General features: G+C 51.7%; 1 protein-coding gene across 2 annotated transcripts in view; it reads right to left on the bottom strand.

Moving 5' to 3' along the window:
• Window positions 1-4,359: 4,359 nt before the first annotated feature.
• NHSL2 (NHS like 2) overlaps window positions 4,360-26,085 on the bottom strand; it is a 255,572-nt gene continuing 233,846 nt past the window's right edge. The window contains exons 2-8 of one of the 2 annotated variants that reach the window (XM_026485752.4): window positions 25,792-25,947; window positions 22,639-22,766; window positions 22,139-22,334; window positions 20,178-20,309; window positions 16,567-18,894; window positions 14,744-14,876; window positions 4,360-13,896 (exon numbers count right to left, since the gene is read on the bottom strand). In XM_026485752.4, the coding sequence (XP_026341537.1) occupies window positions 13,572-13,896; window positions 14,744-14,876; window positions 16,567-18,894; window positions 20,178-20,309; window positions 22,139-22,334; window positions 22,639-22,766; window positions 25,792-25,947 (3,398 nt within the window). In that variant the 3' untranslated portion in view covers window positions 4,360-13,571. The remainder of the gene's footprint in view (window positions 13,897-14,743; window positions 14,877-16,566; window positions 18,895-20,177; window positions 20,310-22,138; window positions 22,335-22,638; window positions 22,767-25,791; window positions 25,948-26,085) is intronic. The other variant, XM_057312449.1, reaches the window with a different exon arrangement.

Below are 26,085 nucleotides of genomic sequence, written 5' to 3'. Positions count from 1 at the left end.
AGAAGGGATAAGGAAGCATGCACATACAGATGGGATGGCGGATTTGTTGTTCGGACGGTAAGGGACTTCCGGTCTGATGGTTTCTACTTCCTCTGGGAAGTCATCTGCTGGAGAAGTGGGGGGGGGCTAGTGGAGGGTTTTGAGTCTGAAGAGAATGGAGGTTTGAAGTTGTGATGAATAGAAAAGCAAACTGATTGTGGAACCAGAGAAGGATTTTTTTGAGTAGAGCTGAAGGCTCCTTTTCAGTAGGAGAACACTTTGCATGACTGTGTGCAGTGTTCCCAGCAGCCTGGATGCAGGAACAGAGAATGTGGACAGTTGGATTGATCCAGGTGGGGTTGTGTCTGGTAGACAGGAGGAAGGAAAATGGAACAAAAGTAATGGATGATGTTTGCAAGAGAGTGGTCAAAACGCTAGAGCTGAAATAACTGGTGAAGAAGTTAAAATAGAGAGAAGGGCTGAGAGGTAAGGGAACAGTAGGCTGAGCTCCAGGAGAGCAGGGATTATGTTTGGCTTGTTCAAAGCTGTATCCCCAGTACTTAATGCCTTGTTTGTGGTAGATGCCTGCTGAATATTGAATAAATGAATGAATTCAGTTATTGGAGGTCTCGATGAAATCGGACAGCGTAATGGGATAATTGAGTGAGAGAGAGTTGGAAAGATGTGAGGTTGTGGGAGATTAAAGTTAAGATGTCAGTGAGATAGCAATTCTGGAGACAATGAGGTCCATTTGTGACCCTGGGAGTGGGTGATTGGAACAGAAAAGGAGGTCATCAGAGATGAGTAGGCCAAAGAAATGAGAAGCCAGGGATTTGCAATGGGTTTCCTACATGAGTATTCACATGGTCCCAGATTTTGGCAAGTCTAGGAATGGAATGACAGACTACGTGAAGGGGAGTGACTGAGAGATTCAGCAATTATGGTCTGAAAGGCGCAGCGGGGAGTAAGGAAGAGACCCACTCCACCTCCAGATGCAGGAGTAGTTGTGGGTGGGGGGGGACGATGGGGAAGGATCTCTGAGGAGAGGCCTCCAGAAGAAATGGAGTTCTCAGGAGAGAGCCAGTTCTCAGTTAAGGAAGGTACTGTGGGGGGCCTTCTGCTTGGGCTGTACTGCTATTAATCCCTAGAATGGGGGTTCTGGTGGGCACAGTTGGAAAGGATGGGAGGGAGAGGAGCCATGGAAAGTTGAGTAGCAGAGCCGAAGCTTAGAGCAATGTGAAGGAAGTACAGAGAAGAGAGATGACCAGGGGTGCCTGGCGGGCTCCGTCAGTTAAGCATCTGCCTTCGGCTCAGGTCATGATCCCGGGGTCCTGGGGCCGAGTCACGCGGCAGGCTTCTTCCTCTGCCCCCTCACCCCACTTGTGCTCTTGCTCCTCGCAAATAAAAAATAAATAAAATCTTTAAAAAAAGGGAAGAGATGACCAGAGGCATTCATTTCCAGGGTGGCGACTCCTAGATAACGGGAACACGAGGCCCACTTGTCCCGGTCCCCAGGGCTTCCAGGTGAACTCGTCTCAGCCATGGCCCTTTTGGGCGGTGAGCTCCGTGAGGACAGCCATGATGTCTGTTGGTCACGTTTCTGCGCTCAGCACCTAGCGCTCTGCGGGGCGCATGGAAGGAGCTCGTCACGTTTCTGCTGAATGGACAGAGAAGCACACAACGCCTGGCCCGTCGTAGGTGCTTGATACATGCCAGTGCCATTTCATTCCTGGTATTTTATGACGGACTGACTTTTCATTTGCATATGTGACTTGCCCTTGGAGAAGGTTTGTTAACAGGCATTAATGAGGCTTGTGAAACACCAAAGTCTAATTAAGGCTCCTTGCAGGTATCCAGAGACGGTGACTCCAATTTAAGAAAGCCACGAACCTAATCCCACGAACTGTAATCTGTCTGAGGTAAGGAGTGGGAATTGAAAAGTAAGAATTTGTGTTTAACTGGCCCCGTTTGTGGGAGAGACACCTGCGATGGACACAGAACCCTGTTGCCTGGGTCCCCCTTCAAGGGCAGACTTGTCATCCCAGCTGCCGGGAGTGCTGTCGGCAGAAACCTTTCTTTAGCCATCAGACCCTTGGTCAGGTGGCCCACAGCCAGTCACTGGAGCAGGGGCATGTGAGAAGTCCTGCCTTTGGCCTGGGGCGGGACACTTCTGATGGGTCCGTGTGATGCCAGAGCTCGCCGTCCAGTCGACCGAGGCTCTGTGGTGCCTGCGTTGGTGCCTTTTTCTCCTTCTACCACAGCCTGTTTCCTTCCCTTCTCTCCCCCCATGTCGATCCCTAGGGCATTCCCTAATGAGCACGCTGCTCACCAAAGTCCACCCCAGCGTGCTTCCTGGGGGGACCCCAACCCACGACTACACCTTGATGCAAGGTTCACGGGCTCAAATGCTCTCAGGGGCGTAGCAGGCACTGTAAGTGAACAAAGCTGGTTGGGTTTACTGTAACAGGGAGTGGTGGGGAACTAGGTAAACTGGAGAAATTGTGCCCCACCTACATTTTCAAAAATTGAAAAACAGGGAGGGGCGCTTGGGTGGCCCAGTGGGTTAAGCATCTGACTCTTGGTTTCGGCTCAGGTCATGATCTCGGGGTGCTGGGATCGAGCCGCACGTGGGGCTCTGTGCTCAGCGGGAAGTGTGCCGGAGATTCTCTCTCTCCCTCTGCCCCTCCCTCCACTCGCGTGTGCACGCATGTACGCTCTTTCTCTCTCAAATAAAATAAATAAAATCTTTTTTAAAAATTGAAAAAGAACACTATGTACCCCAGACAGTGTGTGTGAGCTCAATCCAGCCTGCAGACCTCCTGTTTGTGACCTGCGCTGTATTATTACTTTTTATTTTTATTTTTTAAGATTTATTTATTTATTTATTTGAGAGGGAGAGAACCAGTGAGCACAAGGTGGGGAGGGGCAGAGGAAGTGGGAGAAGCAGGCTCCCCGAGAGCAAGGAGCCCAATGTGGGGCTCAATCCCAGGACCCTGGGATCACGACCTGAGCCAAGGGCAGATGCTTAGCTGGCTGAGACACCCAGGTGCCCCTGTATGGTTGTTTTTTCTTTTCAAGATTTTATTTATTTATTTATTTATTTATTTATTTATTTAAATTTTTAAAAAGTAGTCTGCACGCTGGGCGTGGTCTGAACTCATGACCCTGAGAACAAGACCTGAGCTGGATCAAGAGTCGGACATTTAACCGACTGAAAATCCAGGTGCCCCGAGATTTTATTTTATTTTATTTTATTTTGAGGCAATCTCTACACCCAACATGGAGCTCGAACTCACAGCCCCAAGATGCGGACTCGCATGCTGTACGGACTGAGCCAGCCGTGTGCACCTATGACCTGTGTTTTGGAGGTGTGTTCTCTTCTTGGTCAGTTAATATACCATACCCTGCCTTTGACATGTCTTTTGTGAGTTTAGTCAGTGTGGGTCAGTCCCTAAAAGCTTCCTCAATTCAAGGTCACAATTCAAGCACAAGGGGGCTCTGACCCTGCCAGGGTGAGCACCAGACTCGGAGCCACAGGGTCCCACTGAGGTACTGCTTGCCACGAGGCCCACTCAAGCCAGCCTGTCTTGGACCTTTATCTTAAATCTTAACATCTGCCATTGTCCGAGGGTTGCCTTGGCCCCTCTCCCTTCCCTTGTGAGCCTTCTAGGTTGTTTCCAGCTCGGTTGTGTCTTTTTGGAAGAACAGCCCGGTATTGTCAGGGGACGGGAGCGAACGTAGGGCCTGGGGAGACAAGGATGCCGGCTGTGGGGCCCTCAGCTTTACATGCATGGGCCAGTGGGGGACAGAGAACAAAGCTCCTTTCGGATGCGAGTTGACCCTGAAATACAGCTGTCACTACGTGCATGGTGGCATCGTACCCTTTTTGAGGGATGGAAGTGATCTGGGCCACATCTGGTCTGTGTTTTTTTTTGCCCCCAGCCCAGACTCACTCTGGTCTGCCCTGCTGGATGGCTTCATTGAGCCAGAGAACAAAGAGGGACTGCGTGCCCTGAGCACAGTTGCTATGACAACCTCCCTCTCAGGAGCCTGGCAACGGCTGCCCACTTCACCAGAGAACCGCCTCCTCTGCGGCCCCTTGGTGCTTCCAGCAGCAGGCGTATTCGAATCCCCGAGATGAAGTCCTTGAACACCAATTACCTGCCCACGTAGCTTGGGCTCACCGCTGGGCGGGCCAGGTTCCTGCGAGACATCATGTCCTGCATTATCAGCTTTGGGTTCTTGGGGGTTTGTGAGAATCAAACCCCCTGGGTGTGGGCCCCACACTTGTGTGGTCAGTGACGCAGGCTCGCGACCTGGGCTTGGTGTCTGAATAAAGGCATCGCTGCTACAATGAAAACCAGAGGGTGAAACAGAAAATGAGTTTTAACAGAACTTGTTTATTTTGAGAAGACACAAGCAACTCTAGCTATATAAGGAATACACTTCCATTGCTGGTAGCAAGCCAGTACGGAATGCTTAAAAAGAAGAAGAAGAAGAAAAAGAAGAAAGAAAGAAAGAAAGAAAGAAAGAAAGAAAGAAAGAAAGAAGAAAGAAAGATCCTTTGTCATATCACCCAACAGAGGGCTTCCTTCCATCTTGTGTTAGAATTCTAAAAAAGACTGGGATGATGATAGCTCTTAGTTTCTGCTGCTTCTTGAAAATTTTACCCAGGGACACTTCTCACCACTGGGGGGAACGGCCTTATCTCGGCCTCCAGTCTAGGGTACTGGTCGGTACATTCCTGTCTTCTTAAGCGCGTCGCTGGCACGCAGTAAGCACTGCCAGCCGACGCAACAAAATCCGTCTCCTGACCATGCACAGTAGGACTAGTCCGTCCTCCTTCCTTGTTTTGCTTTTGGCAAGTACAGGTCTTTCACTGCCTTAGAGTCCAAGGCACAAGCCCGGTTCCCTTCCCGCTCTGGCAGAGTCTTAAGCCAAAGGCTGAAAGAAACCCTGTCGCAGGTGCTTTCACATAGGGAAATCCTGAAAGGTACTCATGCTTCTGACTTTTTAAAAATTTAGTTTTCAGTAACTGGGGAGATCCCTGGGCTCAAATGACAGAAAGCAAGCGGAAAGGTCCTGAGAAGTAATTAGCTTCGATAGGAAAAACTGCAGCCTCAGAGGTATGTCTGAGTGACCAAGTTCATACTGAATGAAAGTCCTAACGCTCTGTACGTCAGCCTGTCCACAACTGTCACAGAGGAGTTTCTTCAAATGGCTTCCTGAGAGAAGCAGGCACAAACCAGCAGAAAGGTTTCAAAAGACGAGAAAAGCGGAAACGCGTCAGGAACCCTCCTCACCTTCCCCTTCTCCTTGACCAGCCCTATCAGATCTGACCTGGACCAGAGAACTGACGAGAATAGCGGATGGTGTGTGTGTGTGCGCACATGGTGTGTGTGTGTGTGTGTGTGTGTGTGTGTGAGAGAGAGAGAGAGAGAGAGAGAGGGAGACAGAGAGAGAGAGAGAGAGAGAGAGATTAGTCAGTGGGGCCTTCAGAGTCCCAGTGGAGAAACCATGCTCACACGCACAGGCACACGCTTTCTTCACTCATGCCCCTCAATGCTTATATGAACAAATGTGAAAATGTGAATCTGAGCTTTAGACTCCCAGGTAGCATGAGAGGTAGAGATGGGACCGAGATGGAGAGATTTGTGAGGAAGCTTTAGGGAATTTCCTTTAAAAAAAAAAAAGTAAGGTCTACGCCTGATGAGGGGTTTGAACTCACAAACCTGCCTGGGGGCCCAAGACGCGGGGGCTTTAGGCAGGTAAACACTGTGGGCACAGAATACTTTCTATACCTCGTTGGTTTTCTTGCTGGGGATTAGTCTAGAACAGATCTAAATGGAATTACAGAAAATGGACACATGGACATTCTGGGTTTTCAAACCAACCATGGGACCCAAGAGGGCTGGTGATTTTCCCGGGAAATCATAGACTGGACTGGAACCTCATGGCCTGGGCCACCAGACTTTCCAGAGACAGCCCTAAACTCAAGATGGCAATATGGAGCAGGGCAGGCCAGATGACGCAGGGCAGGGGTGCCCAGCCACAGTTTGGGAGACGAGTGATGGGACAAAAGAAATAAGAAAAGTCAGAAGTCCATTCTTCCCTGCCAGTTTACCCCAAACTCAAGGAAGAAGAGGCACATTTGATAACTAGGACAGGAGGTCTGGAAAAATGAATGAGGGTTTCTAAACCAAGGCAGTCAGTGAGAGAGAGAGACAGAGGGACGGAGAGACAGGGAGGGAAGGGGAGAGGGAGAGAGAGAGAGACACCATGAAAAAGAGTCGTGGATTGACATATGCAGCCCTTCTCCAGCCACTTCTGTGCAGACTAGTGTGACAGAGCACTAAGTAGATGGGAAGGCCATGAGCCCCGTCATCCAGCATACGACCCAGGTATCACATGGGGCCAGTCGCAGAACCGCCTGTCCCAGAAGATTGTCTGGACCAGGGGTCGGCAAACTGTGACAAGCAGGTCAAATCCAGCTTGGAGCTTTCTACGGCCCAAGAGCTAAGAATGGTATCTACGTTTTTAAAGTGTGGTAAAACCAAGAAACAAAGAAACAACCACAAAGAAGAATACACTACAGAGACCACACGTGGCCTCCCAAACCTAAAATACATACTCTCTGGCTCTTTACCAAAAAAGTGTGTCACCCCCCCACCCTGGGTCGAGATCCCACCCATCTCTGAGCATTCCTGAAAATGGAAACCAGAGGAGGTCCAGTAGAAACAAGGGACAATGGAAATAACTGGAAATACCACCCCATATGACTAGCAGGGCCCTAAAGGGACACTGCCTGCAGTTCTACAGAATAGTAAGGTATGCATGAACCATGGAAGGAAGCCCAAGAATGGCAAGAGAGAGAGTCGCACTAGGCAAAGAATGTTCCAGAAAAGGGAATGCATGCAGAGCTCAGTACTGATTAGGGAATTCCGTTATTTTCTGATAAGATGGAGACAGAATTTGAGCCCAGGGATCAACATAACATCAAGCTAGGTGAAGTTTCTAGAAAAACAACTGAAGATCTCATGAGCATCTAACAGTCTGAAAATATCTCCTAAAGTTTAAGAAGGGAAGGATAAAGTAGATTTCTTGGAAAGCCTGTATTGGTTTGCCCTCTTTTAAATAAATACCAATTACAAAAGTTCATACTAAAAAGAAGTAGAGATAATAGGGGACATCAGATTTTTTTGTTTTTCAAAAGAAGTCGCCAGAAGATTCCCCCACATATGACACTTCTCTACTAAAAAGTGGAATTTGACCTACAAAAAAAATCATTTTTCAAACATCTCTTAGGAAAAACAAAGTAGGGAACATATACTGAATTTGGAGGGGAAATGAATGTTTCTAAATTGAAAATGAGATTTGTCTTCGGATTCAACTAAAGAAATCTTGAGCATTTTCCCTTAAAGCACAGATAATTAGTTCACTGAAATACCCGGGAAATTCATGTGTCATAAAAGTAGAAGCCAGCTGTGGGTCTTTTCTAAATGCACCGCTTTAAATGAAAAGACGCTGGCTCCAGAGGCAGGAGACCTGGGATTGAGGCCAGACCCTGCTACTGTGTACACGACCTTGTGTAAGTTATTTGACCTTTCTGGGCCTCATGTGTAAAATGAGAGGTTGGTCCCTTTCCATTCTAACATTCCGTGACTACAGATAAATATGGAAATAAGAGAACTACAACAACCTCGAAATAAGAAATATTCCCCAAAGTAAGCTTTGGAGTAAGTAGAAAAGAGTAGCAATGAAATATAATAAAAAGAATAAAATTTTACCTACTAGCCAGAGGAAATATATCTCATTTAAAAATTAATGAAAAGATTTGTCATTTACAGTTGATCGGGAGAGGTAAGAACATCCAGACTGATATTTCTTCACCATCATACATACGGAGGAGGAAATGAGTTTGGGGTGACTTATACAATGAGCACAATGTCGCGTCCGCATGCATAACATTTTATAAAATTGGACATTAAAAACAAAGCTGAACACCACGTAAGGAATAAGTGCCTATGAAGCTTGGCATTAAGGAGAAGCTGAGAGGGGTTAACTGGTTGTTCCAGTTCAGATTTTGTTGGTGGATTTGTTGATATCAAATTCCACTATGTAGGCAAAAATCTGAAAATCAGAGCCCTCGTAGAGAACAGCCACCGCGGTGAAGAAGATAGGTACTGAAGGGCTGGCAATACCAAACGAACAGAACACTTCTCCCTTTTTCCTATTTGTGAAGTACAAACAAATTTAACCCCAAACAGGCCAGATGTCCTGGCTAGGTCAAAGCAAGGGTTTTGCAGGTTAAGCAAGTAGCTGATTCAATCATTTCTCAACACCAAACAAATGAATACTTGACCAACAGGACAATATACATCACTTGGCCAAACACTGATTGCTCTAATGCCTGCAGAAACGACGGGAAAGGCTGGAACCATTTGGACAGTCGTGGCTATAATGATTCAGGGCCTTGAAGAAGTAACATCACTGGAATACACACGATACACACACAGACACACACTCGCGAGCACGCGCGCGCGCGCACACACACACACACACACACACACACACACACACACACACACATATTCCAGGGCTGCTGCTGGTTCTGAGATCACACTCTGAGAACCACTGGCCCCGATTTTGGGCTTTGCTGAACAAACATATATACGTATTTCACACAACCCATTCCTTATGCAAATGTATTTTTGCTACACTTATTAAAAGCGCCTCAAATATTTGTCACTAACCATTTACTACTGTATGCCTATATAAGTCTGTTTCAGAAAATTCTAGAACTTTATTTCATGTCATTGTTTAAATTATAATTCTTGCCGCCCTTTGACAAAGGCAGCTGTTTGTACCTCTTCCCCACTCTCTTGTCCTCTTAAATCCCTAATATCTTCCTGACTTATAGCTGAAACACAAGCAAAGGCTTTGGCGGGACTGCGTGCTCGGGCAGAGATCGGGGGTCTCTCACACCAGGCTGAAGCGATAGCACAAAACATAAATAAGGGCAGGGGAAGCAGAAGCTTGTGTTCAGCAAAGTTGTACCTCCGGGAAGTTTAATAATCACCACCACTGGGCGACCGACATCGGTCACACATTGATTGGATGGTTTCACCTTTCACGAACAGGACGCAATCTCACAAACTCTAACTCCTTGTGTTCTTTTACTAAAATGATTAGTATGACTTCTATTTGTGTAAAACTGTTACTGTCCAGTATGAATGATCTCGACCTTTTCAGTGGCTTTCGGGAGCCATTTCCGAGAGTCTCTTGGTAAACGTGGTCCCTTGGTCCCTTGTCCAAGAGGACAGCACTGGGGATCAGGACTGTGTAGCCAACCACCAGCAATGTAGGAAAATAATTCCAGGAGACTAAGGTATTTTCTATATTCTGGAATTAGCTGTCAGGGAATTTGGCCTTTCGGTGGTGAAAAATACACTTCGGCAGCTGATTGGGGCCTACCATTCCACAAGTAGAACTTCAATTCCTTTGGCTTAAGGCTTTTCCCCTGTTACAATGCAAGCGGCCCTCAAAAAAGGTAGCATTAAGTCTTACAATGTCAAAGTAAAGGACTTTATCCCTTTCCTGAGAGCACGTTTTTCTGAGTGAGGAGAACAAACCAGGAGGCACTCAGGAGACTTGGTGCTGGGAACCAAGGTCTGGGGAACGTGGAGCAGAAAGAGGAGAGAGAAGATCCCAGGGGCAGGCCTCCAGTTCATTCACGACCGTGCCGAAGGGCTGCCCCTGTCTGCATCCCCACCAACGTGGGGCCTAACTTGCCCCTCGGAGCAGGTTGCTTGGAAACCAGCCAAGTTTTCTGATCATATTGAAGGCTCTTTGATGTACGGGCATAGAAAGGCCGAGAGCAATGGAAAAAGAGATGGTGATAAAATATTTGGTACGACAGCCGATAGGGAGTTATCGGAGGAACCGCACTTGTGCACAGGAAGAAGATAAACTGATAGCTATAGAGTGCCAAGTGCAGGGCTGGGACGAGGGTAAGGCACGTGCGCGGCCCCGAGCACGTGCGCTTCGTTCACCTCACCCTAGTCCTGGCCCTGGCAGATCCGATTCAAGTGACAGCTTGCTACTGTGTTACACGCTCGGTGAGGATGCAAGGCTGCAGCGGTGAGGAGCGCAGCCCTGGCCTTGAACTCGTCTTTTCTCAGGGGATAGTTTGTTTCTGAGGAAGAGGGCAGGTGCAGGGACGCATCTGCTCAGACAGGTAGGTACAGTGGGATCACAACCTGATCCGCGTCGTCTAGAGAGTTAAGATGGGTGTCCGGCGAGATGCGCATCGGAAGCCTCCTCCATCTGTGCACACTCGAGGTAATGCCTTCCGACCAGCTGGGCGACTTGTGGTCATTAGGCTACCGCCGACTATTTGGCTGCCTGCACGCCCGCCTCCTCAAAGGGTCTGCCCTAGCCTAGGGATGCAGGTCACGGGAGTTGGGGCTGAGGGACAAGTTGGGGCCCGGGGGGAGGCCCAGGCGAGAGATGAGGCAGGCAAAGGAGAGGGGGCACCAGCGAGGCTTCCTGTTGGACCGAGAATGGCCTGCTCTCTACCGTCAACACGTGAACCACAAATAGCAATGAACACCCACCGAGAGCAAGGCACTCTTAGCTACCCATTAACCAGTCCCGGGGATGACTCCCTCTACTCGTGACTAGACGGAGGTCAGGCTAGCAGAGCCCCCTGCTGCTACTGGCTAGAATCAGAGCAAACGAGAAGGATGGGATCAACTTGAATTGGAAGCCGACCTCCTGGGGCCAACTTCATTTCACTGGCACCCCTTCTGATTTCCGCCTTCAAAACCTGTTATCGTTATTATCCGCATGAGTAACAGTGGCAGGGGGAGGTTCTCTGAAAGCCTGCCTGGAGGGGCTTCCCGCCTGGCTTCTCCAGTCTTAGCACACTAGGTGTACAAGGCAGCAACCGCTGTGCTATGTGCCTCAGTGGGAGACAGAGAGTTGGTGTTAGGATCATCGCGGGGGCGAGAGAGGTTGCGTGTTAAGAGCAGGAAAGATGTTTGGTGTTATGGTCCTCGATGACTAACAAATTCTACAGTTTGGTTGTTTGTTGGGGATTAGGTCCCCTGCTGCAAAATATTAAAGGACTATTTCTAGTCCTTGGTGTTACCTCTGGGCATACATCCACTGCCCCCAATCCTCTTGTGCTAATGGAAACACCGCTGGGCATTTGAGGGCCATAATAATGATGCAGAAGACGTTATAAAAATCCCAGGTATACAGACTACCGTAGAGGAAAGTAAGACTCGAGGTAACGTTAAAACATAAAAGTGTCTGGGCATTCAGTTTTAGAAACTTTTGGGAAAACCATCAGAGATAGCAAGGTGAGGGGAGAGGCGAAACCCACTGGAAGTAGCAAACGAGAGAAGCTTCCAGAAAAAAATCAGCAGCGGTAACAAATCCTATACTATGTGAGTCTCATATTCGGCTTCAGCGTTCAGCTGCTCAAAGTGGTTCCCAAGGAGAAGGCCCTGGCAGCCTTTCACTTTTGTTAGGCCAAAGCACAAACACCCCTTCATTTCCCTACAGAGGAAAATGTTTCTGTCTTTTGGAATTCTGAGTCTGGGGCAGACAAAGTGTGGCATATACATATGAATTCAGGCCAGGAATGAGTCTATTTTATGTCAGGCAAACCCCCTGAAATTCGATCAGGACCTTCAAACCAAATAGTTGGAATGCTTTCGAAAGCAACTGGGTTCTCGCTGCTTATTACTTGTAAGTGGCCTCTGCCTAAACCAGGGGCAAGTGTGGATTGTGAAGAAGTTGGTGAGCCCGGCCCGTACTCAGAAGTCTAGCATTCGGAACTGTACTGCCCAAGGGCCTAGGCTTAAGGCTTCTAAGCGAGAGGCCCAAGTCTCCTCAGCTCTCAGTGCAGCTTTTTAGCCGCTCTGTCTGCTAGAGTGTGGGCAGTGGAGCTAAGAGCTTGCTTCTCATTGGTGAGCAAGGCGACCTATCAAAATCAAGATCTGCTTGTCTCTGGGGCAGTTTCTGCATCCTCCAGGAGGTTGGCCAATGAATCCGTTGGGGGGTGGTGGTGGTGAAGGAGGAAGGGGTCCAGGAAGCAGGCTACAGTTTCATTTGACTTTTCTTTTCCCTTCTTGGGAACATGGACAATTAACCCTCCATTACTAGGGCAGCCAGTTTTTGTTCAATGCGTTGTCTGTTTTTCTCCCCCAGCCTCCCAGAAACCAGACATATGAAAATCAGATGAATCACTGCTCTTGCCTTGCTTAGAAAATTGAACTGACACCAACAGTTAGTGCCTATAAGCTTGTGTGTGTGTGTGGGGGGGGGTCAGAGGGATTGTTCTGGGGCTCTGTCAGCATCCTATTTTCCCCAGCCCCCCCCACTCCCCCACAGCACAGTTAATTGAAAGTTGGTCACACGGTGGAACCCAAATGGCAAAAAAAAAAAAAAAAAAATAGCCCTTTTTTTTCTTGTGTTATGGGCCACGGCAACTTGCAAGGCAGCCTTTTACGTTCTGGATAAATCCTTCTTAGTCCATACATTCTTGGTTTTGGAACAGAGTAAGACTTCCTTTAACCAAAACAAAAGCAACCACAAACCACAATCTAAACTGAATGGAGGTGGACAAGTTACACTTACTTTCTCTCCTCCTTGAGCCTTTGATGACGCTGTTCCTTCAGCTAATTACTTCCTGTAATGAAGGTTATATGCAAACGAAACGAGAGTTCTTAGAATGCAGCATGAACTGGGCACCGATCCTAGCTATCGCTGTTGACAGACACGAAGAATCTCAGGGCGAACGCACGAGTCGCCTCTGAGAGATCTGAGAGAACGCATGGCTGCCTCGTTTGTTGGCTGAATTTGGTTCATCCAAAGCCACCCAGTCCTGACTTTTCCTAGCTAAAGGGGGTGGGGTCTTCATGTTTATTGAAACTCATCACCCTGTTCTCCGCGTAGACAATCAAACTTGAAAAAGGCATGAATTGCAAGACAGAGTCACATTCATATTTTGCATGACAAAAGCCAGCCAATCAACCCCATGCTGAAATAAGTGTACACCCATGTGCCCCTCTGGGGGGGCGGTCGGAGAGCTAGACTGTGGTTGAAGAGGTCTCAGGGGCTTTCTGCTTCTCCACACAGGGCCATCAAGGCCTTGCCCGGAAAGTGACTAACGGGCAATGGCACCCTACGACCCCTAGTTTTGGCAGCCCCAGTCGGCTCTCACACTCAGTGACAGGAGTCAGGGACGGAGCAGCCCGGTCAGTGACCGAAAAGATGGCACAGGTGCCCTTGTGCCTGAGAATTTCTCCTCAGGGCACAGCACTGGGGGGAAAGAAGGAGAAAATCGGTAGTCAGTAATGGCAAGATGGTTAAGTATGGAAACGCAAAACGTCCAAAGGTGATTAAAGTGCCGTTGATTTAGTTCTAGGTCGCGTTGCCTCTCTCCTGCTGTCCAGAGGGTGAGTTAATGGAAAGGACCTGTAGGCTCTTTTGTTATCTCCGCAACTCCTTTTTAAAACCCTTTCTCTTCCCCTTCGTCTCCTCAAGGTTAGTAACTACACCCTGTTTGCTGAGCCCAGGACTTAGGTACTGGGGTGATCGGTGGTTTCGTAGTCTTTTGAAAACTGTGCAATAATTCTCCGAGCCAGTGGGTTAGTGGTCCTCAGCAGTTCGGCTGCTGAGGGGCGGGCCTTTGGAGTTGCCTTGCTTCCCTTCTTCTGTAGCAAGGCCTTGAAATCATCGTTTCTGCCGGCATCGAGGCTGGCACTGCCGCTTGACCCCGCAGAGGCAGCTGACTCGCTGACTGGAGACTCAGCTGTGTTCTTCACCGGTGAATGGGAGCTTGGTCTGCTGCCGCCGGCAAAGGCCTCCCCGGGCTCTTTCCAGCCAAGCAGCTTTCTTTTGGACCTAAATAAGAGAAAGTTTGCTTTGAGTGAATTCAATGCGGCAGACATTTCCTAATACTTCATATAACTTCATGAAGGCCGGTGACATGATCTGGGATCTTCTACACAGCAGCCTTGCAAGCCATTGCGCTGACCAGCTCGCTCGCTCTCGCTCTCTCTCTCTCTCTCTCTCTCTCACTGCTAAGTCCGCAGAGTTCCCTGTCTGGCTCCCTACCTCTACCCTCCTTTCCATGCCCATAGCTGGAGGGCCTGCAGGCTCGACCCTGCCCTGGTTCTGGGACCGAGGAAGAATTTAAGGAGTCAAGGCTAGCAGCTCAGTGACTCTGACTCAAGACGGCCTGAGGGCTGATCCCGTTCTGAGCTGGCCCTCCCACCTCTCTTCTAACTGGGCTCTTTCAAGGTTTTTCTCACGGCCAAGCCCCTGCTCTGTGCCCCCGTCCAAAAACGGGGTCCCCGTCTGCCCCCCCTTTGCCCACGTTCCTGCTTCGCTACCCGGCTCGGGGCGCCACTGCACTTCTTGCTAAGAGTCGTTTGGTACGAGGAATTCTGTGAAGGGTTAAATGTCTCTGTCTGTAGACAGAGCTGTGAGAGAGGAGAGAGCAGATGGAGCCACACTAGGCCGTGCAGTTGCTAGGAGACGAGGGGCCTCTCACTCGGCACCTGGTCCTCCCTTCCCAGCCCCTCCTCCACTTCACCCAAAGATGTCAGCGAATTGCATCTGCGAGGCCTCGGACTGCCGTTCACATATGTGGGTATCTGAACTCAGTCTCCCGTTTCAATTCTCGTAGCTGCTTAGAGCTCTCAAAAGGGCAGGATCTACAACAGGAATTAAGAAAATGGGTCTAGACCTGTGTATCACAGTAAACAAATCTTCCGTTGTGCGTGAAGCCACAAACACATCATCATCATCTTCGACGATCCACTCGGCTGTCTTATCACTGATGACACTTTTCTCTTCAGTGCTCGGTTCCATAGAGCTCCCTAGGCATAAGAACCAGAAGGAATGAAATACTTTGACCACAATAGTTACACCAAAGCACATTTTCATACGAATCTCATTTGGTGCTCAAAGCAACTCTGAAAGGGCTGCTGGGCAGAGACTCTTAATGTCTCCATTTTGCAGAGGAACGCGGTGTTCAGAAGGCTAATGTTTCGGCCGAGGTGGCCTGAGTGGTGAAAATCAGCATGGGTCCTTGTTTTCTCATGCCTTTTCCATTACAACAGGTTGCCTGGGCGGTCTCTTGCTTTGAATGCGTCATTTTTAAAAAGTCAAAAAGCTGAGAGTAATGTAAAGCAATGACTCAACCAGTAGGTGGGAGCGGGACCTATCTGAGTCTCAGAGGGATCCTGTGGAGTTTGACAAAGCATATTCTAAAATTACCTGTGGCTTTGATTTGTTTGCCTGCTCTGGTCTCTATGATTTAACTCATGCTGAAAGTCCAAATCAGCTTAAGGAAGGTCATAAGATTTTTTTTTTTAAGATTTTACTTATTTATCTGAGAGAGGGAAAGAAAACGGGGAGGGGGGAAGAGCGGAGGGGGAGGGAGGGGGACAAGCAGGCTCACAGACTCTGCACTGAGCAAGGAGCCTGACGATGCGATGTGGGGCTTGATCCCAGGACCCCAACGTCTCAGGATCATGACCCGAACAGAAACCAAGAGTCGGACGCCTAACTGACCGAGCCACGCAGGCGCCCCAGAAAGGTGATAAGATTTTGATGTTTGGTGTTAAGGGTTTGAAAAAGGACGAGAAACACGGATGGATGCGGAGGACAATATATTAAGTGAAACAGGTGGTCTACAAAAGACCAGTGCGGTGTGATTCCACTTACACGAGCTCCCTGGAGAGAGTCAAATTCATAGACACAGAAAGTAGAAGAGTGGTTGCCAGTGGCTAGGAGGAGGGAACGGTGGTGAGTTATTGTTTAACGGGTACAGACGTCAGGGTTGTGAGATGAAAAGCGCCCTGGAGATGGAGGGTGGTCGTGGTTGCCCGGCACCGAGGACATACCCATCAGTACTGAAGTATACACTTAAAACATGGTGAAGAGGGTAAGTGTCACGTGATGTGTATTTGACCACAATGGAAACAAAACAGAGACATAAAAAACAAAGACCCCAAAAAGGATGAGAAACGTTATCTGGCCTAGTCTTAATGTCCTGGGAAGAGCCAGCCTCAAAGAATCCAAGCAAGTGAATCCCCTTTCCTCCAGAAAGCACTACGAAAGGGTGCTGCTGGGAACCTAGGCCATGGTTTCAGAGGCCTGTGAGCCGGAGGCAGCAGCGGAACTCAGTCTGGGAGGGTGCAGGTCCCATGCGTGAGGCCGAGAGAGAGTTTGGAGGGCGGGGGATGTGTGCCTGACCGGGCAGACGCGCTCCTAGGGTCCCGGGTGCGGAGACCTAGTTTGATTTTCTTCTCTCAGTCCTGGGGGTTCCAGGGTGGACTGGCCCAAACTGGGCCTTGGAGAGCCACCCCTGCCTGGGTCGTTCCCAATCCCAAGGGCAGCGAGGCCTCTTTGGAAGAACCCCAGCCCTCGGGAGCTGCCTCCTACTGACCTGGTTGTGCTGGACTCAGGATCATTACTGGGGGGCATTTGCTTGTCTCTGGCTCTCCATGCGCACCCTCCTCTTTCCTGGGGTGGAAAGGAAAAGCCAGCAGACAGTTTACTAACCTAGAGGACTTGCCTCCCTTTCACCTTCAGCCTGCGGCGGTGAGGTCGCCCTCGTACCAGGAGACTGCAGGTGGTCACGGGTGGGGGGACCTTTGGCTTCTTCCTGCAGGGTGATGATGGGGCTGAGAGGCAGCCTCAGCTCGGCCCCGTGCACCTCCATGTGAGCCGTGGGTGAGGTGAGAGGCAGGTATAGCACGCTGGGCTTTTTGGGGACGGGAGGTGGGATCTTGCCTTTCTTTCTCTCCACTTCTTCCTGGCTCTGGAGGCTGATTCTTTCAGGCAGGGCTCTCGCCTTGGGGCCCCCGTCTTCCATAGTGCCCTGGGGAGGTTGCTGTGTTCCTGAGAAGAAAGCACCAGAGGAACTGGCAAAAGGTGTGAAAGGAAGAGACGAGGGCGCTGGCGGCTCCCCGGGGCTTCTGCCCTCAGGGAAGCTGGAGGGCTTTGGTTTCCGCACCACCGTGTAGATGTCTTGGGGGAGTGGCCGGGTGTGTTGAACTGAGCTCTTGGGGGTCATAGCCAAGGTCGGCGAGGTGAGTGGGCACTCCTCGGGGACGGATGGTGGCTTGTGGATCAAGCTCGGAGGCCTTCGGGCCACGGGGGGCTTCTCAGCTATGGGAGGTTTCACCCTTCTCTCTGGCAAGGTGAAGACTTCTGCTCCTGAGTCCTCAGCATAGTCCGGGCTCTCGATGTCATCTTCCGGCTCAGACTTGCTCACTGACCTCAGGCGCACAGAACGGAGGTCAGACTGAGTGACCATGGGCATAACGGGCTGGTTGGGGCTCGTTTTCTGGGCCAGCTTGGCCCCAAAATTTGTATCTGAGTGATGCCGGCTCACCTTGGTTTTGCTTCGGATGGAGACGCTCGTCCCAGACAGATCCAGGTTGGCTGAAGAGGTCAACGGCAGGTCAAACGACAGCCGCGACTTGGAAAATTTCTCCATCGGCGAGGTTGGGGGTAGCGACGACTTCCTCTCAGGGACCACCGGGCGCGCCCGGACGCTGCCACTCGGAGGGGGCAGGTGGCCCAGCATCAAGGACATGGAGACTGTGGGTGTTGGTGTCTCTGACTGGCTGGAGTAGCCACTGGAGGGTGACATCAGCCCGGTGGGCTTTCCTGGGGAGGATACTTCCCTGGCTTCCACCTCGATGGAGAGTTGGGAAGGTGTCGTGGCTCTGGACATGGACGGGGAGGCGAGAGACTCTGAGCTGCCCTGAACCTGGGTGCACTCGACGACCGTGGTGCCAGTGGCAGTGCTGGAGCTGGACAAGGACTGGTAAGTGTCGCCAGACTTCCAGTCAGTAAGATACCAGTGGTGGGAGAATGGTGTACCTTCCGGATCTTTGAAGGTTGGCACAGCTGGGTGACCCTGAGCATCGGGGTGGGATGCGTGACGCCCTTGGTGTTCCAAGGAGAGGCAGAGGCTTCTGGGCCTCTGGTCCTTGGGCAGTGCTGACCCACCTTCTGGCGAGAGGGCCGGCTCATCTTTGACCAGTGAGACACTGCGCATGGGTGGGGAAGGCTTCTTCTTGGCCTTCCGGAGTGAGATACTCCTGGATCTCTGCCTTCTGTGCTGGGCCTCCTGTTGGGCGCTAAGGGAGGCAATGTTGTCGGCACTGTTGCTGCCCTCAGAACTCGTACTGGCGTAAGGCAGGGCACACGCCTCACTGGCCTTCTGTTCCTCCTCGTAGTCCACATCCGTGACACCCGAGTCCGTGGGCACAGATAGCGACCGCTCCCGGAACCTGCTGGCCACCCCAGGGCCTGTCTCCAGCCTCGAGGTGCCACTGGGGAGAAGGCCGATCTTGGAGGGTCGCTCTGACGCTTGCCTTCGTTGAGTAGGGTGCTCAGAGTAGCCAGCCAACTCACTGCATCCTGCGGGGTCATCACGAGTGACAAAGAGGGCAGCGGCCTCCTTCGGAACTAGAGGTGGCAGCGCGTGCAGAGAGACCCAAGCATTGCCCGAGGAAGGATTTCTTCCATTTTCACCGACTCGATTGCTCTGGCTGGCGGCACTTGGAGTCATGTAGGTAAAAGTATCTCCCTTCCAGGAAGCAGAGAACGTCGACTCTGTCGGCCCGTTGCAGGAGCTGGGGACGCTGTACACCATTCCTACGCTCTCCATGCCAGGGGGGGTTGTGCCACCGCGCGCCTGGACAGGTTCTTCCGGGTCGCTAGAAGGACTCCTCAGTACTGGTGAGGTGAGATTTGGGCACTGCGCTTCCTGACCAACTGCAACTCTTCCATGCACACCTTCTGGGGCCGAACGACTGGGCCTGATGTCTGAGGTGGCGGCGCGGGCCACGCTGCCTGCCGGCCTGTTGCCGTGACCTGGAGAAGGTAAAGACAGAGAGTTAGTGCGGCCGCCGGGGATCCCCCTCGAGGTCCTCCTCTCGAGACAGGAGCACCACAGTTTTGCCAAGAAGCATCTGCCAACAGCTTGGTCAGGATTCCTTGGTTCTTCCTTCCCCTAGATGAGGATGCTGGGGAAGTTGGGTCCTTGCCCATCACCACACGGTGAGTCACGGGGTGCCTGCCCTTGGGTTGTCCAGGAGGCTGCCAAAGACTTGCGGGCTTTTATTATTCCTTTTAGAGCTTGAGTGGCATGCGGGGCTACCTGGGGTTTTTCCCGCGCTTTCAGCCCAGGCTCATGAACCATCCCAGATGCTCCCGAGGGGTCTCATCCTGAGATGAGAGCAGGGGCTTTTGAATGGCTAAAGGACAGCGCGGTGGGACTTTCAGCCCCAGCAACGAATCTGGAGTATGCCACAGCTGGAAAGTTCAGAGCCTGGTGGCATTTTTGGCACCAGGCATTTTTTTAGTTTGCCACACACGAGAGACTTAGGATGACCGACAGATGTGAGGAAATCATTCCAATGTTCAAAGTCCCCAAAGATTTTCTCATCTGTAGTAATCCTTACTGTCACATCATTGCTGCTACTACAACTATGATAAATTTATAAGAGCAGCCACCATTCATTGAACACCCACCACGAACCAGGCACGTGGTAGGCCAATTATATGTAACAGCTCTAATCCGCAGGACGCCTCTGCCAGCTTGGAATTATTATCCCCAATTTACAGATGAAGGCCCTGAGGCTCAGAGAGGTTATGCAAATTAGCCAAGGCCTCAGGGTTTTAATAAGTGGAGAGGCCAGGACTCGCATCCATATCTCTCTGGTCTGCGCCCTTTGGCTGGCTTCCATTTAGTGGCAGTAATGGCTCCGTTAACATGGTGCTTTTCTCGATGATTCCTGCCTTGATCTATTTGCCTAAATCTGACACATATGGCTATATTCCATGGAGAATGGGAAACAATAACATAATGAATTTATTAGCCTGGGAGACCTGCTTTCCATATTCAGTTGATGCCCTTGACAAAGGGCCCTCGGTTATCCTTAATTACCACATCGGCTTTTTTTTTGGACATCCAAAGCCTCCCCCCCCCGCCTCTTTCTCTCTCTCTCTCTCTCTCTCTCACACACACACACACACACACACACACACACACACACACGCACTCTCTCTCTCTCTCTCTGAATTATTCCTGGGAGGCAGGGCTGGTGGAAGTGAACAAGGGGAAGGGTCTGGGGCATCAGCTGTGGTGGGGTCACCTTGGTCTCGCTGGGAAAAGTTAGAGAATCCAATAATGGTCCGCCTCCGCCTCAGGGTGGATTTGGGGTTCACGGCTGTCTCTGTGTTAAACAACGAGTGTCGCAAACTTGCGTGTTTATCAAACTGCTGCCCTGTAGCCAAAATAAAGACACTTGGGTGCATCCCGGTTTCTGTTTACAGCACACTGGAAACTGGTCTGATGTGCACAGAAGGAATGACGGCAGTAGCAATGAGCATGAACAGAGTCCCGGCAAGTGGCCCTTCTTCCTCGTCCCTCCCAATTTGGCCCCGGGCACCCACGGCCCCAAGACAAACATGATGGCTTTCAAAGGTGGCACCGGGTCACCTGCGAGTCCTAGGTGGTCCCGAGCCAGGGCTTTCAACCCTGGCTGCATAACAAAACCAACTGAGCAGCTTTTGAAACCCCAGTACCTAAACCCCATCAAGGACACTTAAATCTCTGGCTGTAGGGCCCCAGTAGAAGCATTTTTCTTGAACTCCCCGGGTGATTGATCTTTCAGATGTACAGCCTGGGGTGAGAACCACTGGTGTAGAGAGACAGGTTGAGACTAGATGTTGCTTGATTGTAATCGTTTCTCAAAGAAAGCCTTTGTATGTATGGGCCAGTAAGGACAGGGCCTCCAAGAAGCTGCCCCACTGGCCCCCCACCATCCAGGAAGCAGCCTGTTAGTCTGTCCTCCAGGCATCTGATCACGTTTTATCAACGTTCACCCCTGTGTAGTGATCCGAGATCTGTTTCTCTTGAAACACTGGGTCAGTGTTTGCTCCAGGGGAATTGCTGGGGCAGGGTTGGGGTGAAGCACTCTGCTCCCCACGCTGTCTCTCATTCCATAGCGGCCTCGGGCTCACCAGACCCTCCCCGCTCAGCCCCATGGCTGCATAGGTACCCACTCCCCACCCTGCCCCCAGCAAGTGGCTCTGCTGGCAAAACTCAGGGCCAGGCTCCTGGAGAGTAAGGTGGAAGTTTAAAGACCAAGGGCCTGCCGTCACGTGGCGAGTCCCTTTTCCCGGCCCTCACTGCTCTTGGTACATCTCCCTAGGCTCTGAGCTCTGCCTCTGATTTGCCGGGATGTTGCCGGTGGCGCTGAATGACCCCATGTTCGGGGAGCACTACCACACGTGGCCAGACCTGTCCTCATCGCCTTCAGCAGCTTTCTTCACCGGACCAGTAGCCAGTGCTGGCTCCCAGGGGGCCTCTGGTCCCTTTCAGTTAGGAGGGCTTCATGTCGGCAGGTCGCGGGCCCTATCTCCTTCTGTAATGACTGACCCTCCTCCCCTTCCACGTACAGCTGGTGCAGTGTGGAGCATGGAAGAATAATGGGCATGGTCTAGGGCGCCCTGTGTCCCCAAAGTCACAGCCAGCTGAGCCGCATTTGCTTTGGTCTCTTTCTATTACTTCCCTTCTCAAACACTCGCCGCACAAGGTGAAGACGCCCACCTCCCTAGCAGACGGAGCGTCTACTTGAAGTGCCACGAGGCCCTGGCTCTGTGTTCCGGGTGGGACCCTCCCTTTGACCACCAGCACTACAGACCTCACACTTCCACTCCGACTCCTATCTGTGTGCTACAAACCCGGCTTCCAGCACAAGACGTTCTCTCTCCTCAAACCAAACCTAACTCACAAACTTTAGGTTCCCATGGACGTTCCGAAGAGCACACACGTTCACAGAGGCCTAGCGTTTTCTGTTAAGAGGAATTTGTTTGCTATCAGATGGGCTCAGTTAGCGTGGCAGTGCCAGCAGAGAGTGAAAAGCGAGCAGCCAGAGCCCCCTCGCCTGCATGCCTCTGTTCCCCGGCGAGAGCCATGACCTTGGAAGTGCAGGGTGAGCCAGCAGCAGAGAAAAGTCTCGCTCCCTCCCCCAGCGCCCAGTGCATTGGAGAGGATGGTCTGTAGTTGGCATGGAGGGAAGCGAACAGAGGTGGGGCTGAGCAACTCTACCAGAGATGTTGATGGGCACAATGTCAGAGTGCGTGGAGCAAGGTTGAAGCCACCGCTTCTCCTCTAGGATGGGCAGAGGGGAGGGGCTATTCCAGGCAGCTTGCTTGTCGGCTGTGGTAGACAGGCTCAGGGGGGCCTCAGGGGCCCTCACACCCTGGGTAGTAGTCTCATCCTCGCTCAGCTGCCGTTTTGTAGGCTGTTGGGAAAGAAGGTGATGGGAAGGGTGTGCTCCCGACGAGATGAGCCGTGCCCCCGGGATGGCTGTCTAGACAGATGGTCAGAGGCTTCGTCTGGGAGGCGGGAAAGTGCGGACGGGCTGCCAGGCCAGACACCTGCTGTGTACGGCCCATCTCGGCAGGGCCTCAGGGTAGCTCTGCTGGCGAGCAGAGGTGAGCAGCAGCTTCCAGTGGGTACGGTACGCAGCTCGAGGTCCCCTGTCAATGAGCGCATGGAGAGCTCTGCCGTGCTGGCTCTCACAGGTGGGGGAAGAGGCAACTCACCATCAACACAAACTCCAGACGCCTGCCAGCCTGGGGCCTTGGGCTAGGGGTGGGCTCAGGGGCCTCATCAGCAGAGCGGAAGGTCTGCCCCAGAAGTCTGGCCTCCGAGTACTGTTCCTCATATTCTTCTGAAAAATAGCACAGCGGATACACACTCTAGGGGGCCGTGGCCACTCACCGGGCTGGGAGAGGGCCGCAAGCTGGGGGTCCTGCTCTAGCTGCCAGGCCTGACTTGCCTTGTTTCTTTACGGTTTGGCCTGGCGTCCGAGCCTCTGGCTTTGGACATGGAAAAATGCCTACTTCCCAGGACTACGAGGGCGGAGGAGAAAAGAGAGTCGATAGAGTCGAGTTGCGCTGGTTCTGAGACCAAGCCGCTGTCTTGACGGCCCCACCTTAGATGCTCAACTTAGAGGAGAGGCTCGGGGTGCAGACAGCTTTTGCTACTTCACGCAGCAAGGTCCTCTCTCTGAAGCCCTGTGGCTCCTCAGGTTTCCTGCAAGCCTACTGGGGAAAGGAGCTGTGTGAAGCATAAAGAAATCTGCACTGTGAAGTCCAATGCGGAGTGCTCCCTTGGATCTCAGGAACTCTCATCTGAGCCTCCGAGGGCCTGGTTCCCTGCACCTTAGTCCCACTGTGGGTGGTGTCAGGCCCAGGGGGGCTAAGGGGAGGGAGAGGGAAGGCAGAGGTAGTGGCAGAGAAGGAAGGAGAAGTTGAGGGGCATTGTCAGTGAATAAGAGGGATGCACAAGATTTGAATGGGCTTCACTGAAGTGATGAGCTTGACGAGTAGATGAGGAACGTGAGAGAGCAGAGAAACAACAGGGGTGGAGCTCTCTGCACGTCTGAACAAAGACTTTAAGACTCATAGAAACTTGGAGTCTGGGGGGCCTCAAAAGTTCTCTGGCCCAACACCCCCTTCTGGGCTCAGAGTTCCTCCTCAGCAGCCCTTCTAGATGCTTCTTCAGCCTCCACGCAGACCTGCAGAGAAGGGGAGCAGCCTTCCTCCCAAGGCAGCTCATTCCTTCCAAGGACAGTTGGGGCTGCCAAGCATGGCAGGAAAGCTCTTCCTTATCCCGAGGTGAAATCTGCCTCCCTCTAAGTTTCTTCCACCCACAGGTCCTAAATCTGCCCGTGGTGGCAACACTGAGCACACTGACTCTTTTTCTGCATGGCAGCTCCTCTCTTATCTGAACACAAGGCTCATGGTGTCCCTTGGAATCTTGCTTCTCTAAGGTCATCATCACTGCCCTGGCAAGGGAGGTGGGGGTTTTGGCTGGAGTCCAGCTGGGTGGCCCAGCTACCATTTTCTCCTCTCCATAAGAGTTAACCTTCATTGGTATGGATAAACAACAGCTGACAAGTCTTCTTTTCACACTTAACGTTCACTCAACAAATGCCTACTGAACACCTCTTGGGGATCCAGCTCTGTGCCGGGAGCTTCTGGAAACACAAGGGTACTAAGAGATGCGATTCTTTCTGTCGAGAAGCTCGGTCTGGTTAGGTGGACAAACGATAAGCCCAGGACTAGTAGGTGAATGAGAAATGAATGAACAAACGAAAGAAAAAGCGGTTCAGAACTATACAAGTCCTCTGGAGCTGGATGGCCCAAGGTGGCTGGCGGGAGTTCTCACGAAGGGAATGAGCAAAGTGTAGAACTAGTGTTAAAGGGTTTCAAATGAGGTAAGAAGAGAACCGTGAAGAAAGTGTAAGGATTGGAGGTGGGAAGACACTGAGGAAGTACTCCTGGGCCTGGAAGAGAGGCCTCAGTGGGACAGCGAGTGCCCGGAGTAGGAACGGAGCTTGCAACTACCACTGAGATTTTATTTGTATGAATTACTTCATGGAGGTATAACTCGCCTACAGGAAGGTGCACAAAGCCTCAATGCACAGCTCAGTGCATTCTGACATATGCATGTCCCCTGGAACCTCCATCCAGATACCGTAACACCCCCGTTGTCTCTCTCACAGCACTGAGCCACTTACGGTGGCTAAATCCCTCTGGTCAATGTGTATGGTTTTTGTTTTGTAAGGTCCTAGCAGCAACCGCACTGTTTTCCCCTTTGTGTTAACTTTAATATTGTGCCCAGCTAAGCCTGTGTTCCAAAGGACACGTTCCGGGAGTTGTCGGTGCATCTTATTGGGGTCTCTCCAGCTGCAGGATACTCTCACTGAGCGGGTTATGCACCATTTTTAATTCTCGGAAAACTGTGCCTTGTGGGGAGCTGGAATCTCACTTTAAAGATGGCTGATTCGTCTGAAGCGTCGGGTAATCTGCATAATGTCCCACAGCTAGTTAGGTGTGGGATGGGAATGAGATTCTAGCTCTGTCTTATTTCAGAGTCTGGGTTTTCTCCCTCTGCCTGGTGCGTGCAGTCTGACTGCTCAGGCCCCGTGACTGGGCTATTTGTCTGGGTCGTGTGGACCCGGCTTTGTGTACCCCGTGCTCATCTGGGCTGGGAGTTGGGGATGAGGAGAGCTCTGGGTGCTGTGTATCGGGCTTACTTTTTTTTTTTTAAGTAGGGTCCATGCCCAACATGGAGCCCAACGCAGGGACCGAACCCACAACCCTGAGCTCAAGACCTGAGCTGAGATCAGGAGTGGGATGCTCCAGCTCAACTGACTGAGCCACCCAGGTGTCCCTATCCGGCTTACTCTGATGAGGCAGTAGCTCCCCAGGAGACACACGGACAGGCTGTGGCAAGAGCAGAGTGGGTGAAGCCCTGAGGGGGAGACCCTGCAGAAGCCTCCATTGTCCTTGGGTGCGAGGACTCCAAAGGCATGGGTGACGTGGCAAGACACGCTCTAGAAGGTCTGTGAGCCCACCCCGTGGGAGTCTCTCACCCAGTTCCCTTTGTAAATGGTTTGACCATTGCCCTGCTTCTGCCTCTGCCCTTTTTTCCCAGTGGCCTCCTGAACTGAAAACTAAGGGGGTGGGGGTGGGGGGGTGGCGAGTAAACAGCCTGAGAATTCGAGCCCTCTGGAATCATTCAGTCTGGAAGGTGGGAAAATGTGTGTTTTGTTTTTCAGTGGGGTTTAAACTGTTCTCTCTTTTTTCTTCTCTCGCTGGTCCCTGTCCTCTTTCTTCTTCGCCTCCCTCCAGCCGCTGCGCATCTCGCCTGTGCGCTCCGGCCGCAGCCCCCCTCCCTCTCAGTACCTTGCAACAGGCTCTGGAGATTGAGCTGCGCCTCTCGAAGTAGCTCCTCTACACTCGGGGGCCTGCCCGAGGAGAGGAACACGTTCACTGGCTGTCGCCATGACGACCTCGAGTGGGCAGTCGCTGTCGCATTTTCCCGACCCGAGTTAGCTGCAGCTAGGGAAGGAGAGAGTCAGTGAGAGGCGCAGGCGGGGGGGGGGGGGGGGGGGGGGGCGGCGCGCGGTGGCCAGTGGGCGCCCGCGGTTCCCCAAGACCCGCCCTGCCGGGGGTGGGGGGCGGCGCGAGGCTGCGCTT

The sequence above is a fragment of the Ursus arctos genome, chromosome X (genome assembly GCF_023065955.2).
Source record: "Ursus arctos isolate Adak ecotype North America chromosome X, UrsArc2.0, whole genome shotgun sequence".
Classification (NCBI taxonomy): Eukaryota; Metazoa; Chordata; class Mammalia; order Carnivora; family Ursidae; genus Ursus; species Ursus arctos.
Note: the sequence above shows the minus strand (reverse complement) of the source record. Positions and strands in the feature narration are given on the sequence as shown.